The 17,347-nt window shown below is 47.9% G+C and overlaps 1 protein-coding gene across 1 annotated transcript in view; it reads left to right on the forward strand.

Moving 5' to 3' along the window:
* The window catches only part of CACNA1A (calcium voltage-gated channel subunit alpha1 A), a 259,443-nt gene that overhangs the window by 123,588 nt on the left and 118,508 nt on the right, over positions 1–17,347 (forward strand). Inside the window, exons 8-11 of the mRNA XM_015562412.1 lie at positions 7,900–8,003; positions 9,364–9,479; positions 10,606–10,662; positions 11,750–11,842. Of these exons, the coding sequence (XP_015417898.1) occupies positions 7,900–8,003; positions 9,364–9,479; positions 10,606–10,662; positions 11,750–11,842 (370 nt within the window). The remainder of the gene's footprint in view (positions 1–7,899; positions 8,004–9,363; positions 9,480–10,605; positions 10,663–11,749; positions 11,843–17,347) is intronic.

A 17,347-nucleotide genomic window follows, 5' to 3' on the forward strand; every position in this document is an offset into this window, starting at 1 on the left:
TGAGTGCATCCTGTGTGCGGGCACTCCTCCAGGCACCCAGTATATGCAGAGAACAGAGGAGGCAGAATCCCTATTTGAGGGCAGTTGACATTTTAGTGGGGGAAGCAGGCAGTCAATAAGATAAATAAGAGGTACATATTTTTATATATTTGTTTTTATTTAAAAAGGGCAGATAATACCTTAAATAGTTCAGGCTCCGTGGGCCATGCAATCTCTGTTGCAACTACTCAACCTTCTGTCTAAGCATAATAACAGCCACAGAGAAAATACATCATGAATGGGCTTGGGTGTGTGACAACAAAAACCTTAATTTACAAAACAGGTGGCTGTAGTTTGCCAACTCCTGTGTCAGAAAATGATTAAAGTTCAGGAGAAAAATAAAATAGTAGAGGGGCTGTGGATCGTCAAGGTGTGAGGTTGCAGTTCTCACAAGACCTGCGGCGATGAGGAGGAGCCATGCGTGTACATAAGAGTAGAGAGACTGAGGCCGACAGAACCGCCAGTGCAAAGGCCCTGAGGCAGGAGTGAGCTTGGCATTTGTAAGGAGCCCCAAGGCAGCCCATGTGGCTGGAAGGGAGTGAGTGAGGGCAAGAGGGAGCTGGTGAGTCCAAAGATGGTGACAGGTATCACACAGGCAGAGACACTATAATGTATCGTTCAAACCGGGACAGTTTTGAAAATAAATGGGGAAAGGAGGACTCAAACATGTTTAACAGGCATTGCATGACCTATAACGGGTATAAACTGTGACATGCAGCCTTCCTCGTGGCCACTGTGGGCCTTTATCTCCTTCCCCGTCAAATCCACCCCGTTTTTATTCCATGTGCTGTGGTATTGGGTGTTCTCCTGAGCTGAGTTTTCGGTGTTTTTTTACATCCTTTATATTTTTCCTGAATGAACCATGCTTTAAGAAAATCAGAGGGAAATAAACCATAAAACAGAAGGCACTTAAGGATTTTACTGGGACTCGGCCATTAATTTGTTTGACGAGTATTTATCGAGCGCTTGCTAAGCACCAGGCGCCACGCTAGGCACTGGCAGTGCTGGAATGAATCAGTACCTCCCCTCTCCTTTAAGGCTCTCATGGGCCAATTGTTATAAACATAAAGTACTGTGTAAGCACAGCCAAGGGGTGAGATAGGAAAAAAGTCATTTATAGGCCAGAATAACAGGTCTAGCCCCAGCCGTGCCCTCCACACTCCTTGTGAACCAGGCAAATACACTGCCTCTCTCAGCCTCAGTTTCCCCATCCACTGAGTGTGGCAGTCGTAGGAATCAAGGGGTGTTTTGTCAGCTCAAAGGGTTCTATGAAAGCGACCGTGGCTGTCCCGCCTGCCTCTCAATTCCCGGGAATACAGCCTGATCATTGGAAGGAGAGATAAATACATTTCCCAGTCATTAGTATTATTTAAACAGGCACCTAAGGTCGACGTGCATTCCCCATGCAACCAACAATGAGCAACCACTGTGTGCCACGTCCTGTTCTGGGGACTGGGGAGCTGGTGTTTTAGGGAGCAAAGTGTGGGAAACATGCTGGGAAGAGAATGAGATGCTTGGTTGTGCTGAATAGAGGGGGAAACCTTTTGCCTGGGAGGTCTGGGAAGGTTTCTCTGAGGGAGGGTTCCTTGGAGTTTAAGGTTGAGTGATGAGGAGGAATCAACCAAGCCAAGATATAGGGAAAGTTGGGCTCCAGGCAGAGGCTCAGAGAACAGAAATAATTAGCTCATTGTAACCATATATATATTTTTTTTATTGATTTCACAGAGGAAGGGAGAGGGGGAGAGAGAGATAGAAACATCAATGATGAGATAGAATCATTGATCGGCTGCCTCCTGCACGCCCCACACTAGGGATGTAATCTTGAACTTTACCTTTTTGGGTACCAGTTTCTCCATCAGATGTACAGGAGATGTCTTTTTTTCCCCACCAGCCATTTGAGATCTATATAAGAGTCAGTGAGAAAGTGATATTGGAGAGATACCTGAAGGAGATTAAGGAGATGCCAGGGTGTATAAGTCAGGAAAGCTAGGTCATGCTGCAGAAACAAACATCCCCCAGAGTTGCCAGTTCACAAGGAGAAGGGGGCTCTGCTTAACATGTGCACTTGGGACCTCCCTAATGATTGGAGCAGCCACCACATAGGACATTTCCACTTGCTGCCCTAAAAGCAAAGCGAGTCCCAAAGTGTCCCATACGGGCAGGTCAGTGTCCTGGTCCAGAAGTGATACAGGTATTTCCACTCACTCCTCATTGGCCACCACTTACCATGCGGCCCTCAGCTGTCCACAGGAAGACCAGGAGGGGCCATCCAGCCACGTCAGCGGAAAAATGTGGTGACGGTACTAATGGGAAAAGGCGTTCCAGGCAGTGGCCCTCTTTTAAGCTTTTGGAATAAAGACAAGACGGTCTTGAGAGCACATCCTTCTCGATATATTTAATGGTTTTGACAAGTGAGCAAGTTTCCCAGCCTTTTCCTCCTCACTGCACCCAGACTCATGCACAGTCCACCTTGAGCTGCCCCAATAGAGGAGACATAGGAGGGGCAGCTATATCCCCCACATTCTCTGCTGTCACAGAAACGGCCGTTTGGGAAATGTATTTCCCACTTTGCTCCTGAGCAAACCCAGGGAAAGCCCACCTCCTACTTAAAAACCCTGCCAACGTCTTCCTCAGTGATTGCACCCAGAGCATGGACGTGAATCATTAGAGCTGGACTTGGAAGAGAACGAGTGTCTCTAAAATCAGGCAGCAGAACCCCAGCCCCCCGGGAGAGAGAAGCAGATGGTGGAGGAGGAGGGACCATGTCTTGGGATTGAGGATTTGGGCTGTGGAGGGGGCTTCGACCCACCTCTCCTTCGGTTATTCATCAGGCATTTATTGAACACTGCCTGCCTGCCTGGCATTAGGGAATGCAGCAGGGACAAAAGTCCCTGGCCCCTGTGAGCTGATGTTCCCACTGGGGAAACAGACGCATGCAGGAGAAATAAATAAGGAGATGCACTAAAGGGGGGGGAGGGGGAGGGGGATAGAGCAGGAGATGGGATTAGACATGAAGGGTGCACGTATAAAGGGCCGTCAGGGAAGGCCTTCCTGAGAAGGGGACATTTAAGCAGAGACCTGAAGGAAGTGAGGGAGGCGTCAGGCGGGAATCTGGGGGAAGGACACTCATACACCGTGTTATCCTCCCATCGGCAGCACAGGAGGGTCCCAGGTCTGCCCTAGACTCACCTGACAGTAAAAGACCGATGATGCTTTACACTACTTATCATGCTGTTCTCTGATGATTGATCAGCAAGGCTTTCAAGAAAAAATCTTAATCAAAGATCTTAATTACTGTAAACAGTAATGTAAATGGAGCCACTTGAAAGTGGAACCAGAGCTGCCATGCCAGGGGAACTGCCTTGCCGGTCTTATACCTCAGATCTTGGAATGTTAAAACCAGGCAAGCCCTAACCGGTTTGGCTCAGCGGATAGAGCGTCGGCCTGCGGACTCCAGGGTCCCAGATTCGATTCCGGTCAAGGGCATGTACCTGGGTTGCGGGCACATACCCAGTAGGGGGTGTGCAGGAGGCAGCTGATCGATGTTTCTCTCTCATCGATGTTTCTAATCCTCTATCCCTCTCCCTTCCTCTCTGTAAAAAATCAATAAAATTTATTTTCTTAAAAAAATTAAAAAAAAATAAAACCAGGCAAAATGAACTTTGGGCTGGGCCTAAGCAACCTTGTTTTCCCAAATAACTGTTTGCCAAGGTGACGAGAACACAGATACTGTGACTACTGGGCTGATGTCTTCTAAGAAACTTCATGGCACCTCTTTTCCTACATAAGACAAAGTATCATCTCTCATCCCCCAAAATCTGTGGTAACTGTACTACATGGCAAACCAGTGAACACTTCTATCCCTCAAGATTCAGGGACTTACAATGAAAAGGGGGCATTTGTAGCTGAGCCCCTTGTGATTTTAATGTCCCTGGTATTTTTGGCAGCTAGAATTCAATAATGAAATTCTTAGTTAGAACATAGGTACAGGCTTTAACTAAACGTTTCAGTTGCTTCGGTTGTCACATAGCTTATAGTCAAAGATTAAGAGCACATGTTAGTCCCTAGCTGGTTTGGCTCAGTGGATAGAGTGTCCATTCTGGTCAAGAGCACATACTAGGGCCTTGTGCAGGAGGCAACCAATCGATTGTGTTTTTCTCACATAGATATTTCTCTGTGTCTTCCCCTCTTTCTTCCATTCTTTCAAAACTCAATGGAAAAATATCCTTGCGTGAGGATTAACAAAAGATTAAAAATAAAAAAAGAAAGCATGTTAGTCATGTTCTGAGAGCTGCCTGCAGCAAGGGTTTCAGGAGAAATGTATAAAAGTACACTTTGCCTGAGAAAATAGGAAACTATAACTAGTTAAGCACAAAACAATGAGAGCTTAAACCAGTGGTTCTCAAGCTTCTGGCCCTTTAAATACAGTTCCTCATGTTGTGACCCAACCATAAAATTATTTCCGTTGCTACTTCATAACTGTCATGTTGCTACTGTTATGAATCGTCATGTAAATATCTGATATGCAGGGTGGTCTTAGGCGACCCCTGTGAAAGGGTCGTTCGACCGCCAAAGGGGTCGCGACCCACAAGTTGAGAACCACTGGACAGTGGCCATAGCCACATGTCTAGTCTCTGCTTTAAAGACAACGTCATGGCGCACAATCCTGAGATATTTTGCAGAATCTCAGTTCCTCGATGTAGCACCCCTTGTTCTCACGTATAAATTTGTGTTTCTGATGCACTGATTTTTGTCAAGTAGGAGATAACTCCAGGGCCACAGGAGAATTTCTGAGTTTGTTTGGCAGAAGGAGTTAATGCCTTTAAGAAAGTTGCAACCAGCTGCTGCCGCTTAGGAGTCTGATACACAAAAGCCTTATCAATGACTGAGAAACAGATTCTCTCTCAGCTCCCTGGAACTCCCCCTCGCCTACTCCCCAGCTGCATAAACACTGCCGACTTTTGCTTTGGGGGGGATGAATTTGAGAGATCTTGCTCTCCTGTCCTCTTGCTTTGGCTAAATAGAATAAACTTTTCTCTATTGCCATGCACCAGCATTTACGTTTTGGCCTCCCAGCACATCAGGTACATGAACCTGAATTTGGGGAAGTGATTTGGTAACAACATGGCAATGTCAGTCTTTCTATTTTTTTTAATTTAAATAAATTTAATATACAGCGAGTTAGTTACAGGGGAATGTGCTGTTGGGCTCCAGAGTGACTATGCACGGGTGCATCTCTGCATAAGCACAAATTCCCCAATTCACAATCCCCCAAACTGAACCCATGACAGAGGGGGGACCCTATAGAAATGTTGCCCCTTCTATAAGCTTGCTTCCTTTACACAGCAGCTCTTTAAAATAGGATTCCATATATAAAGTGCCTGTTGACACTTCTGCAGGAAGACAATCACTCCAAAAGAGAGGGAGCGGGCATTCTCTCCCCGTGACAAGTTCTTCCCTGGTGTATCAGTGGTTCTCACTCTCGGCCCTGGCAGCACATCAGAATACTTAAGGAGATTAGAGAGAGAGGGAGATGCCTGGTAGCCACAAAACAGAAACGACCTGTGTCCACCAGGAGAGGAATGGATACACAGGTTGCAGCACATCCAAATAGTAACAAGCTACTGCTACACACTTCAAAACACTGTGCTGAGTGAAAGAAGCCAGCACTGGGATATGTACAGTATGATGTCATTCAGATGAAACTCTAGAGCAGTGATGGCGAACCTTTTGAGCTCTGTCTGTCAGCATTTTGAAAAACCCTAACTTAACTCTGGTGCCGTGTCACAGATAGAAATTTTTTGATATTTGCAACCATAGTAAAACAAAGACTTATATTTTTGATATTTATTTTATATATTTAAATGACATTTAACAAAGAAAAATCAACCCAAAAAATGAGTTCGCGTGTCACCTCTGACACGCGTGTCATAGGTTCGCCATCACTGCTCTAGAGAGGGAGCAAAACTAATCTGTACAGAGAGAAAGCAGATTACTCGGCGTCTAGGTGTGGAGGTGAAGACTGATCGCAGAGGGGCCTGAGGGATGCTTTGTGGTGTGGATTTGTGGCTACATGTAAACGTGTCATAATGCACTGGAGTGTACACTTAAAATGGGTGCCTTTCGCCTGGCTGGTGTAGCTCAGTGGTTGGGCGTTGACCCAGAAACCAAGAGGCTGCTGTTCAATTCCTGGTCCGGGCACACGCCCAGGTTGCGGGCTTGATCCTCTGTGGGGTGTGTGGAGGAGGCGGCCAATTGATGATGTTGCTCTTTCATCGATGTTTCTCTCTGTCCCCCTCCCTTCCTCTCTCTCTAAAAAAAAATCATTTAAAAAATGTTTTTAAAAAAAGAACAATCCATGGGAATATGAGTACTTAATAAAAAACTTAAAAGTGTCTAAAAATAAAAAAATGGGTGCCTTTTACTGTATATAAATTATACCTCAATAAAATTGATTTTTTTAATATATTTTATTGATTTTTAACAGAGAGGAAGGGAGAGAGATAGAGAGTTAGAAACATCGATGAGAGAGAAACATCGATTAGCTGCCTCCTGCACATCCCCCAACGGGGAAGTGCCCGCAACCCAGGTACATGCCCTTGACCGGAATCGAACCTGGGACCTTTTAGTCCGCAGGCCGATGTTCTATCCACTGAGCCAAACCAGTTTCGGCAATAAAATTGATTTTTTGAAATATAGATATTCAGGATCTACCAGAGACCAGTTATCAAATTCTCTTGGCAGGCACCTGGCCATCTGTATTACTTGGATGTTCTCCAGGTGGTAATTATTTGTAGCCAGGAACATGAACTGCTTAGTCTTTCTCATGTTAGCCTTTCTGCTGGGCAGCAGCAGCACTGAATGTGCTTTTAAAGATGAGCTTTTAAAGCCATGTGTGGGAGCCCCACATTCTGAGAATGCCACAGAGCTGGTTACCCATCAGCTCCCCCTCCCCTGGCTGCTGCAGCTGAGGCTTCCTCAGCTCAGAGGCTAAGTCCACGGGCTCTGGGGCCTGGTCGCCGAGTTCAAATCCCTCATCCACAGTCTAGCTCTGTGACCTTGGGCTGGCAATTTTGTCTTTCCAAGCTTCCATTTCCTCAATTGTAAAATGGGCATGGTGATAAGATAGAAGTATCATGAAGATTAAATGATTGAATGAGCTAATGTAAATAATGTGCTTAGAAGACTCCCTACTACCCAGCAAGGACTCTGTAAATGCTGGGTCTCTCTCTCTCTCGCTCGCTGTCCTTGATTTTCCTCCCTCGCTCTCACTTGCTTCTTGCCACAGTGTTCTCTTCTCCACATCAGAGGAGAATGTTCTATTTGTGGACTTCTCCCCTGTTGAAAGTTGAGCTGGGTGCTTCCAGGAATGTTTTTGTAGCTGACAGTGAGGAAGCAGGAAATAGAGGAGAGAAACACTCGAGGAAAAGGCTCACCGCCCTGCCGTCCGGCTTGGTGATGTAAACTGGCCGTCAGACCCCGCCATCGCGCACCTCTAAGGGGAGAGGGACTGTGTCAGGGGAGAAGGAAGGAACCAGGGGTTCATTTCTTCATTTCGACAGGCTTTGTTTTTCCCTTCGCCTGGAGTCTTCTGGGTGTCGTGCTGGTTTGTAGGTCCTATGAGTTCTCCATGGTTAGGAGGGGACTTGGTCCTTCCAATGGTACCTCTGGGTTCTCCCCCAATGGTCCGTCCTGTGCTCCATTTACCTCTCTGGGCTGCCAGAGCTCCAGAACTCCACGGGTTAAAGACATTTGGGAAATACAGCCCCAGGAGAACCAGGAGTCCCCCTACCCCAACCTGTCCAGTCAGACCTGAGTCCAACTCGGTGTTCACCTGCCTTCCCTCCTCACCTCCCACAGAGCAACGATGCCTCAGGGAACACTTGGAACTGGTTGTACTTCATCCCCCTCATCATCATCGGCTCCTTTTTTATGCTGAACCTCGTGCTGGGTGTGCTGTCGGGGTAAGTCTTTGCTGCTCCCCCATCCCACTCTCCTTGTCATCTTCTTCCCAGGGAGGGGCCATCAAAGCTTTGTTTTCATTCCCTCCAGGCAGGGACCACTCTTCCCTTGCTTTGGGTTAGCCAGACAGTGATTCGCAAGCCATGCCTAGGTGTGTGGGTTGTGCAGAGCTGGGGGAACCCCGTGAAGGGACTCGTGGGGGGCTGAAATCCAGCCCAGACTTGACTCACCACATTGTGTCCCCGGCATTGAGCTACCTCTTCCAGGGAAAGGGGAGCTTCTTCCAGTGCAGACCTCTCATTCAGAAGGTTTGCCCAAATGTTTCAGACCTACAACACAAGAAAATTCTATAGAATTTTACTTTCTATAATTTACATTTAAAAAAAAAAAATAGGTTGGGTTTCCCCTTCCTCCTTTTTCCAAATAGAAAATTGTAGCCTATAGTCAAACATGCATTTTTATGATACATACTAGAGGCCCAGTGCACAGATTCAGCCTGGCCTGGCCTGTGCCATCTCACCATCTGGGACCCCTCAGGGGATGTTGGAGAGCCGGTTTCAGCCCAATTCCCGCAGGCCAGGCCGAGGGACCCCACCAGAGCATGATCGGGGCCAGAGAGGGACCACAAGAGGGACCGCGGAAGGACTCCAGAGCGTGTCCGGCCCGTCTCACCCAGTCCCGATCAGCCGGATCCCCCTGGTGGTCAGTGTGCATCATAGCGACTGGTCGAACAGTCCAACGAAGGATCGGATGCTTAGCATCTTGGGCTTTTATTATATAGGATTGTTCCACATCCCCAGGATTGATTTCTTTGGTTTAATCATAAACGAGTTTCAGTTTTCTTACCAACAAGAAGTCTGGGACTGGCGTGGTGGCTCCTTGGTGCCATCAGGGACCTCAGTTCCTTCTAGATTTCTACTCTGACATCCTTACCGGAGACTTTGAGTTTCATTCACAAGATGGTCATCCTACTTCCAAACAGGAAGAGGAAAGAGGAAACAGGATGGGGTGGGGCCTTGCCTGGGAAGTGAGGCTGCTGGTGAAATCATCAGCTCGTTGTCTCATGAACATGCTCCGAAGCCAAGAGTGTGGAGAAGGAGGGTAGCGTATGCAGCCAGCAGTGGTTGGCATGGCTGGTTTATGGTTTGCTTTTTCCTCCGGCTCCGTGCAGTTGCTGGGAAGCCGGCAGATACCCATTCCTAGAATATTCCGAGTTTTCTCCCGGAAGACCCAACTCCACTTGTTAAAATCCTCTGCCCTCCAGAAACTTACACTCCCTAAAATTTCTGAAACAGCCAACTCTGGCTTTGTGTGTGTGTGTGTGTGTGTGTGTGTGTGTGTGTGCATTTTGTGCTCCTACAGGGAGTTTGCCAAAGAAAGGGAGCGGGTGGAAAACCGGCGGGCGTTTCTGAAGCTGAGGCGGCAGCAACAGATCGAACGAGAGCTCAACGGGTACATGGAGTGGATCTCGAAAGCAGGTGAGGCCCTTTCATCTTGGGGCCCAGGCACCGACATCCCGGGCCATGGGGGACTCTGCCGTGCGTGCGTGCAGTTTGGAGATGGATGAGGGAAGGGTCGTGATGGGAGGAGAAAGAGGGCTGGACTGGTAGTTCCAATTTTTAGCAACAAGAATCCAGAATAAGATAGTAAAACTTCTGGGATAAAGCCAGGATAGGACTTCGCGTGTGGTAGCAAGCTCTCAAACCAGACTTTGGTTTGCATCCCAGCTCTCCCACCTCCTAGCAATGCACCCTGCTTCCCCAGACCTCCGTTTCCTTGGCTGTTGAACAAAGATGGTGATAGTACCTACCTCATCGGGCTGTTGGGGGATTCAATGAGGTAATCCAAGCCAAGTCACCTAGGAAGAGCAGTGCCTGGTGAGCACGTTTATTTGCTCAGCCATTCAAAAAACACTTAAGCGGCACCCACTGTGTGCCAGGCGCTATTCTAGGCACTAAAGATACTGCAGTGAACAACACAGGCCCAATCCTGCCCCCGGGGCTCTCACGTTCTAGTGAAAGACAGAAAATAAACCAAGACACGTAATGTTGGGTGCTGCCAAATGCTAGGAAGAAAAATAAAGCAGGGCAGGGGGCAGAAAACGGTCAGAGGAGGCAAGTGATCAGAGAGGGTCTCCCCGAGGAGGGGACATCGGAGCAGAGACCTGAAGGGAATGAAGAAGGAAGCATGTGGCCGTCTAAAGAGGGGTGTTCCAGGCAGAGGGAACAGCAAGTGCAAAGGCCCTGAGTGAGGAGCAGAGTGGAGTCAGAGCAAGGAAGCCAGTGTGGCTGGAGCCAAGCGAAGGGGAGAGTGGGAGGAGAGGAAGACAGGGAGGTGACGGCCTGGATCAGGCAAAGCCTGACGAGCTGTGGGAGGCTGTTGGTTTTCGTCTGGAGGGAGGTGGGGATAATTGGGCGATTGCTACGTTCGCTGAAGCGAGGCTGGGAGTCAGAAATAACTGAGCAGCACATTCCCGGCTGAGGGCGCTGTCGCCATCGGCCAGGGGAGGTGGTCGGGCAGACCCTTCTCCTCTCTGTCCGAGGGGACCCATCCCCGAAGAGTCCTCCGGACCCTGGAGCTTGACTGTGTGCTCTCCCTCCTCAGAAGAGGTGATCCTCGCCGAGGATGAAACTGATGGGGAGCAGAGGCATCCCTTTGATGGTAACTCTTGTGAACCTGGCTCGGGTGGGTCTCAGGGGAGATGGGGGGACAGGCCACGTGGTCCTGGGGCCTCCAGGGGCTGGGTGTTCAGGGTCCGGGTGATGCCAAGAACAAGCATGAGATTGGGTCAGGGTCAGGGTCAGGGTCAGGAAGATACAGGGAATGGCAGAGATCTGCTTCCTTGGGGATTTCAGGACCCCGGCAGAGTCCGCACCTTCTGGCCTCCCCTTTCTGCCTTAACCATGTGCCCAGCCTCTTCTGCTTCGTGCCTCCTTTTTTCTCATCTACACAGTGGGCACGGCCATAATAACACCTACTGCACTGGGTGGTTGATAAGGGTCACATCGATTCTTCCAAACAGAAGACCTAGAGCAGTGCCCGGCTCAGGGTCAGCACCCTTTGTATTTTGCTAAATTAAAAAAACTTAATAATAATTTCACCAAGAATCCAGCTTACTGTAAGTTAAGGACGGTTGTCTCCTGCGTTAGAAGCTCAGCAGATGGAACAAGTTTTTATTGGAAATACCAGGAGTAAGAAGGAAGTAAAGGAGCGGGGATTCCATCCCATAAGTTACACACTGGATTTTACTATTTGAGGGGAAGGGAGGCGATTACCCATGGGGTTGACTAAGTCACTTTATTAGAAATTAATGCCTCAACTCATTGTCCCCTGGAGAGCTCTGGGGCAGTGAAGACTAAATACTGAGGGAGGGCAGGGCGTCCACAGTCCCAACCTGCCTAGCAGGTATTATAAAGTCAAGGGGTAGACTGTCTTCATAGGAGTTGCTGTATATCCCAGAGCCCCCAGAGGGGATCCCGTGGCTGAAATCCCAGACTTAGACTGAACAAGACTTGGTTTCTCACCTTTACCCTTGAGTACCCATGTGACCTCCCTGAGTCCCAGTCTGCACATCTGTAAAATGGGCGTCCTGTTCCTTCCCCCCCGAACTGGATCGCCACGAGGGTGAGCTCCAGTGCCACCTAGAATGTCCCTGGCAGAGAGCCTGGCCGCGAGGAAACGCTCGGTCGATGTCGTTGCTGTCGCAAAAAGGGTCACGTCTTTTTCTCTTGCCATGTTTCCATTGTTGGAGCTCTGCGGAGAGCCACCATAAAGAAGAGCAAGACAGACCTGCTCAACCCCGAGGAGGCGGAGGATCAGCTCGCCGACATCGCCTCTGTGGGTGAGTCCCTCCTGTTTATCGCTGATCGCCGGGAGGTGGGAGCTGAAGGCTTGGGCACCAGGTTGCTCGGGTTTGGGTCCTTCGTACCTGTGTGTCCTGGGCAGATACGATGATGGGAGTCAGCAGTGCCTGTCTTCTAATATTGTTGGGAGGATTAGACTAAATGATCCACCATAAGCATTTAGAACAGCACCAGGCAAAAAAATAAGCTCCCAATAATGTTGCCTGACATTATTCATTCATTTTCATGATAATATTATTATTCATTCATTATTCGTTATGATAATATTATTTGTTACTACTCATTAAGTGGCTGCTCTTATTCGGTGCCCAGTTGTGAACAAGACAGAGACCACACCCCTCCCATGTGGAGCTTGCCATTTAGTGCAAGAAATAGATATTAAACAATCATTATACAAATAAACCTGTCATGATCGTAGCACTGCGGAGATGCCCTGGGCTTGGCCTGCCATGGGAGAGTAGGTGTGATCAGGGGAGCCTTCTTGGAGGAGGTGACATTGAATTGAGAACTGAAGACTGGATAGGGGTTCACCGTGGCAGTGAAAGCAGAGAGAAGCATGTAGAAGGCTGCGCTTAGACCGTTGTCCTTGGTTATCTCAAAGGGCAGAGTTTGGAGCGGGAGGGGACACCTACCCTTTTCCTGCTTACCCCTCTTGATCGAGACTCTGTTGCTTTTGACCTTCGCCAAGGAGAATATCTTAGTTTTTGAAATGGGTTTTTAAAATTCCAAGGATGTACAAGATCGGGGGAGAGCAATGAGGCAGCGGAGCTAACACAAGATGCAAAAGGAAGAAAGCATCGAGGCTGATGGGGGAACTGTGTGGCTGGAACAGAGGGGAAGAAAGGATGGGAGAAGGAGGGAGTGAAGAAGGGAAGGAGAAAACTTAATATACACACGTTTCTCATCCACTGGCACCGACTATTTTATACTTTTTTCGCTCAGCCCTGGTTTATCCCCGTACTGTTGAGTTTTGACGGAATTCCCACGGCGGCCTCATACTCCATGAGGGCGGTTGCCCCAGAGTTGCTGAGCCCTGGCTCGATTGTATGGTACTTGAGCTGTTTCCAATGTTTGCCCTTCCGAGGAGCACTGCTGTGAACATTTATGTACAATTACTCCCCCCACCCTTTGGGCGTGTTTCCTTGGGGATAATTATAGGATCAAAGATATTAACAGCCTTTCAACACATTATTCACAGAGCGCTTCTGAGTTTCAAAAACACACTGAGCCCGTTCATAGGCCTGCCGAGCACCCCATTCACGGGTTCCCCACCCCAGCCCTTGCATATTCCCCGTTTCATTTCCTTCCCCGGTGAAGTCAGTTTATAATGATACCTTCAAGCTTGTTTCATTTGCATTTGTAATCTCTCGCCACAACACCCTTCCCCTTAATGATGAACTAGTTCTCTTCATTTGTGGATACATCTGTCTCTCCTTCCAGCGAGTTCCGGGGCTAGAGCTCCATCAGTGCTCATTGCATTTGATTGGTTATGTCTGTCCTCTGTGTTTTCCCAATCAGGTTGCCTCCATTTTTTTAAATCTGATTTAAAAAAAAAAAATAGGTAATCTCTTTTGTTCATACCACATTTATTAAATGCCAAGCACTGAAAAAAAAAAATGGAGCCCCCAAGTCAGGATCTCCTCTAGGAACCAGATTAGCTACCTGGGCTTAAGTAACAGGGAGATGTTTTTCATTTGAGAAAAGATGAAAAATGGTACTAGCTGATGTCAGCAAGGATGTGAGGAGGTGGACATTGTCTGATGCCATTGGCAGGAGTATAATTTGCAGTGTACGGTTTGGCATTATTTAAATAATTTGGAATTATTTAATTCTAGATGTTTATGTCCTTTGACCTAGCATTTCCACTTCAAAGCATATCTTCATGTATGCAAAAGATCTGTGGACAGGCCTGGCTGGTGTGGCTCAGTGGTTGAGCATCAACCTATGAACCAGGAGGTCACAGTTCAATTCCCAGTCAGGCCATATACCCATGTCATGGGCTTGATCCCCAGGCGGAGGCGTGTGGGAGGCAGCCGATCAATGATTCTCTCTCATCATTGATGTTTCCATCTCTCTCTCCCTCTCCCTTCCTCTCTGAAATCAATAAAAATATGTTTAAAAATTAAAAAATGTTTAAAAAATATCTATGCACAGTTTCTTCTCAGCAAAATTGTTTCTGGTGTTCAAAAAGTAAAAACCAGAAGCAGCACATGAGCCCAAAAAAATGGGAAGATAGTTAAAGATATTATAATGTTTGCATGCAGTGGAATACAATACAGCCAAGAAAAAGAATGCGGTTGCTACTGGCATGGAAAGATTTTGAAATACATTTATCAGTGTACAAAGCAGGTTACACAACATTATGTAAAATGTATGTTCCCATTTTAAAGACAATAGTAAGGAGTGTATTCATGTAAGAAACGCCCAAAGTCGTAGAGAATGTTTACAAGTTTAACTGAGACAAATTGATGACATTGCCAGGAAGCAAGACCTCCAGTGCTCTGAAGAATGGCAGCTTACAGCTTCTTTTATATATTTGGGATTAAGGAGGGAAAGTAAGGAAGATTACATGAAGGTGAGAGAAAGCAAGGCGGGGCCCAGCCAGTGACGCTCAGTGTTTGAGTGGCGACCCATGAACCAGGAGATCACGGTCCGATTTCCAGTCAGGGCACCTGCCCAGATCGTGGGCTCAATCCCCAGTGTGGGGCGTGCAGGGGGCAGCTGATCAGTGATTCTCTCTTATCATTGATGTTTCTCTCTCTCTCTCCCTCTCCCTTCCTCTCTCTGAAATCAATTTTAAGAAAACTTAAAAAAAAAAAAACATTTAAAAAAAAAAAAGAAAGAAAGAAAGGAGGCATTTGGATTACAGGATAGTTAACAAGATCATGTGGACCTTTAGAGGTGGTTGTGCCCCTGAGGGGTCTGGGAAAGATGTATTTCAAAGATCTGTTAACCTAGATCAGCGGTTCTCAACCTGTGGGTCGCGACCTCTTTGGGGGTCAAACGACCCTTTCACAGGGGTCGCCTAAGACCATTAGAAAACACATATATAATTACATATTGTTTTTGTGATTAATCACTATGCTTTAATTATGTTCAATTTGTAACAATGAAATAGGGGGTCACCACAACATGAGGAACTGTATTAAAGGGTCGCGGCATTAGGAAGGTTGAGAACCACTGACCTAGAGGCACAGGAACAGGGGGCAGGGCTTGCTTAAGGCAGATAAACCTTTACCTAAAGCTAACGGCCTGGGGTATGATCGCTCCAGGTAGGAGCTTAGGGTCGGACCACCCTGTGAGGTGGCTTTTGGTTAGAACCATTTCAGCGCCCTTTCTCATCCATAAGAGGAAGGCGTTAAAATTGGAGGACTAGGCGGGATTTTCATCATTTATGTGATACTTTTCTGGAATGTACGGATTAGTGACATGCATTGCTTTTGAAATCAGAAGAGTAATTAGGTAAGCTTCAAGTTACGTAAAAGCAATGAAGACTACTTATAAGGGATCTCATGGCTAAACAGGACAGGGAGGAATCTGGTGGAAAAGCAAAGAAAGTTTCATGAAGGAGGCATTTCTAAACTGGGCTCTGTGTGGAGCCGGAGAGTTCGTTCGCTCTCTAGGGCCGCCATCATAAACTAGCAGGGGCTGGGCGGTTTAAACAGCAGATACGTACTGTCTCACAGCGTTGGAGGCTGGAGGGTTGAGACGAAGGCACCAGCAGGATTGGTTTCTTCTGAGGCTGCTCTCCTGGGCTCGAAGACGGGTCCTTTTCTCCTTGCATCTTCGCCTCATCTTCCCTGTGTGTGTGTGTGTGTCCTAATCTCCTCTTCTTATAAGAGCACCAGTCGTACTGGATTAGGGCCCAGCCTAATGACTTCATTTTAATATAATTACCTCTTCAACGGCCTTGTCTCCAAGTACAGTCCCACGGTGAGGTCCTGGGGGTTAGGACTTCCACGTGTGGATTTGGTGGGAGGACACAGTTCAGCTCGTAGAAGGCGGCGATGCAGGAAACCATGGGAGATACAGAGGGCTTGTCTGTGGGAGACCCTGCTCTTGAATGTGTGGCTGACATTAGGAAAACTCGCTGCTTGGAGAACCCAGAGTCCAGGCTGGCATCTGATTAACGTGCGGTAAAGGGGCGGCGAGACACTGAAGTAGGAGCTGTCAGACTGAATGAGACCTGACGGTGTCCTGCGGCACCTATTAAGAAAGCAGGGGACGTTCAGCCTTCTGAACAGATTCAAAACGCAGGCCGGTGACTTGGTCTCCCGGGACCAAGCTTTCGACCAGCAAACCCACCAAAATCCAGTTTCTTTGCCTGGGAGCTCTCACACCATTCTAGCCAGGGGTCTCCTACACCACCCGGAAAGAGACCTCGCGAATTCCAGGCTTCTGACAAAGAGATCTCTTCACCTTTATTTATTTCTGTAAAAAATAAAATGATAATAATAATAGCGGTTCTAATGAAATGTCCGATGCCCTGGCTGGTTTGGTTCAGTGGTTGGAGCGTTGGCCTGCCAATGGAAGGGTCTCAGGTTCGATTCCCAGACAAGGGCACGTACCTCAGTTGTGGGTTTGACCCCCAGCCCTGGTCAGGGTATGCGCAGGAGGCAGCCAGTAGATGTCTCTCTCTCTCTCTCTCTCGCTCTCTCTCACTCTCTCTCTCTCTCTCTCTCATCTCTCTCTCTCTCCCCTCCCAGGCCTCATTTATAGTTGATGAACTTGTAGAACTTGAATCATCTGTAGGAAAAGTTGAGCCATGAAGGGAAGCTGCCATCACAGCACCATCTCTTTAGAAAAAGCCAACTTCAATGATATAAGGTCCACGTGGGCTGAGTTCGTTTCTTGGGGCTGCCAGCACAAAGCACCATAAACCGGGCAACTTAGAACAACAGCAATTTATTCCCCCAGGTTCTGGAGGCCGGAGTTCAAACTGAAACCCAGGTGGTGCTGGGGCTGTGCTGGCTCTGAAGGCTCCCGGGGGGAATCTGGCCCATGCTTTCCTCTTAGCTTCTCGGGTTGTCAGCACTTCTTGGCAACCTTTGGTTTGTCCGTGCAGCGCTCCGGTCTCAGCCTCTCTTGCCACGTGGTCTCCTCCTGTGAGTCCCTGTGTCTCTCCTCCTCTTATGAGGACCCACTCTAACCGAGTCTGACCTCACCTTAACATGATGGCATCTGCAAAACCCAACTTTCAACCAGATAAGGTCACCTTCTCAGGTGCCAGGGGTGAGGGCTTCAGCGCCTCTCATTGAGGGACAGTTCAACCCATAACTTGAGCAGCACCGTTTCAACTGACAGAATTTTCAGGGCATCGAAATGGCCCAAAACCCCCAGATCACGCCTTGATGGTGACATGCTGCTGTCCTCGCCACGGAACTTTCCAGGCCGGTACTGGCCTCCCTGGCTCTTGACTTGTCTGAACGGAGATGTGTTTCCTAATAACATACCAGATGTTGGAAAACTTAACACCCGAAAGA

This window comes from Myotis davidii, unplaced genomic scaffold (genome assembly GCF_000327345.1).
Source record: "Myotis davidii unplaced genomic scaffold, ASM32734v1 scaffold1238, whole genome shotgun sequence".
Taxonomy (NCBI): domain Eukaryota; kingdom Metazoa; phylum Chordata; class Mammalia; order Chiroptera; family Vespertilionidae; genus Myotis; species Myotis davidii.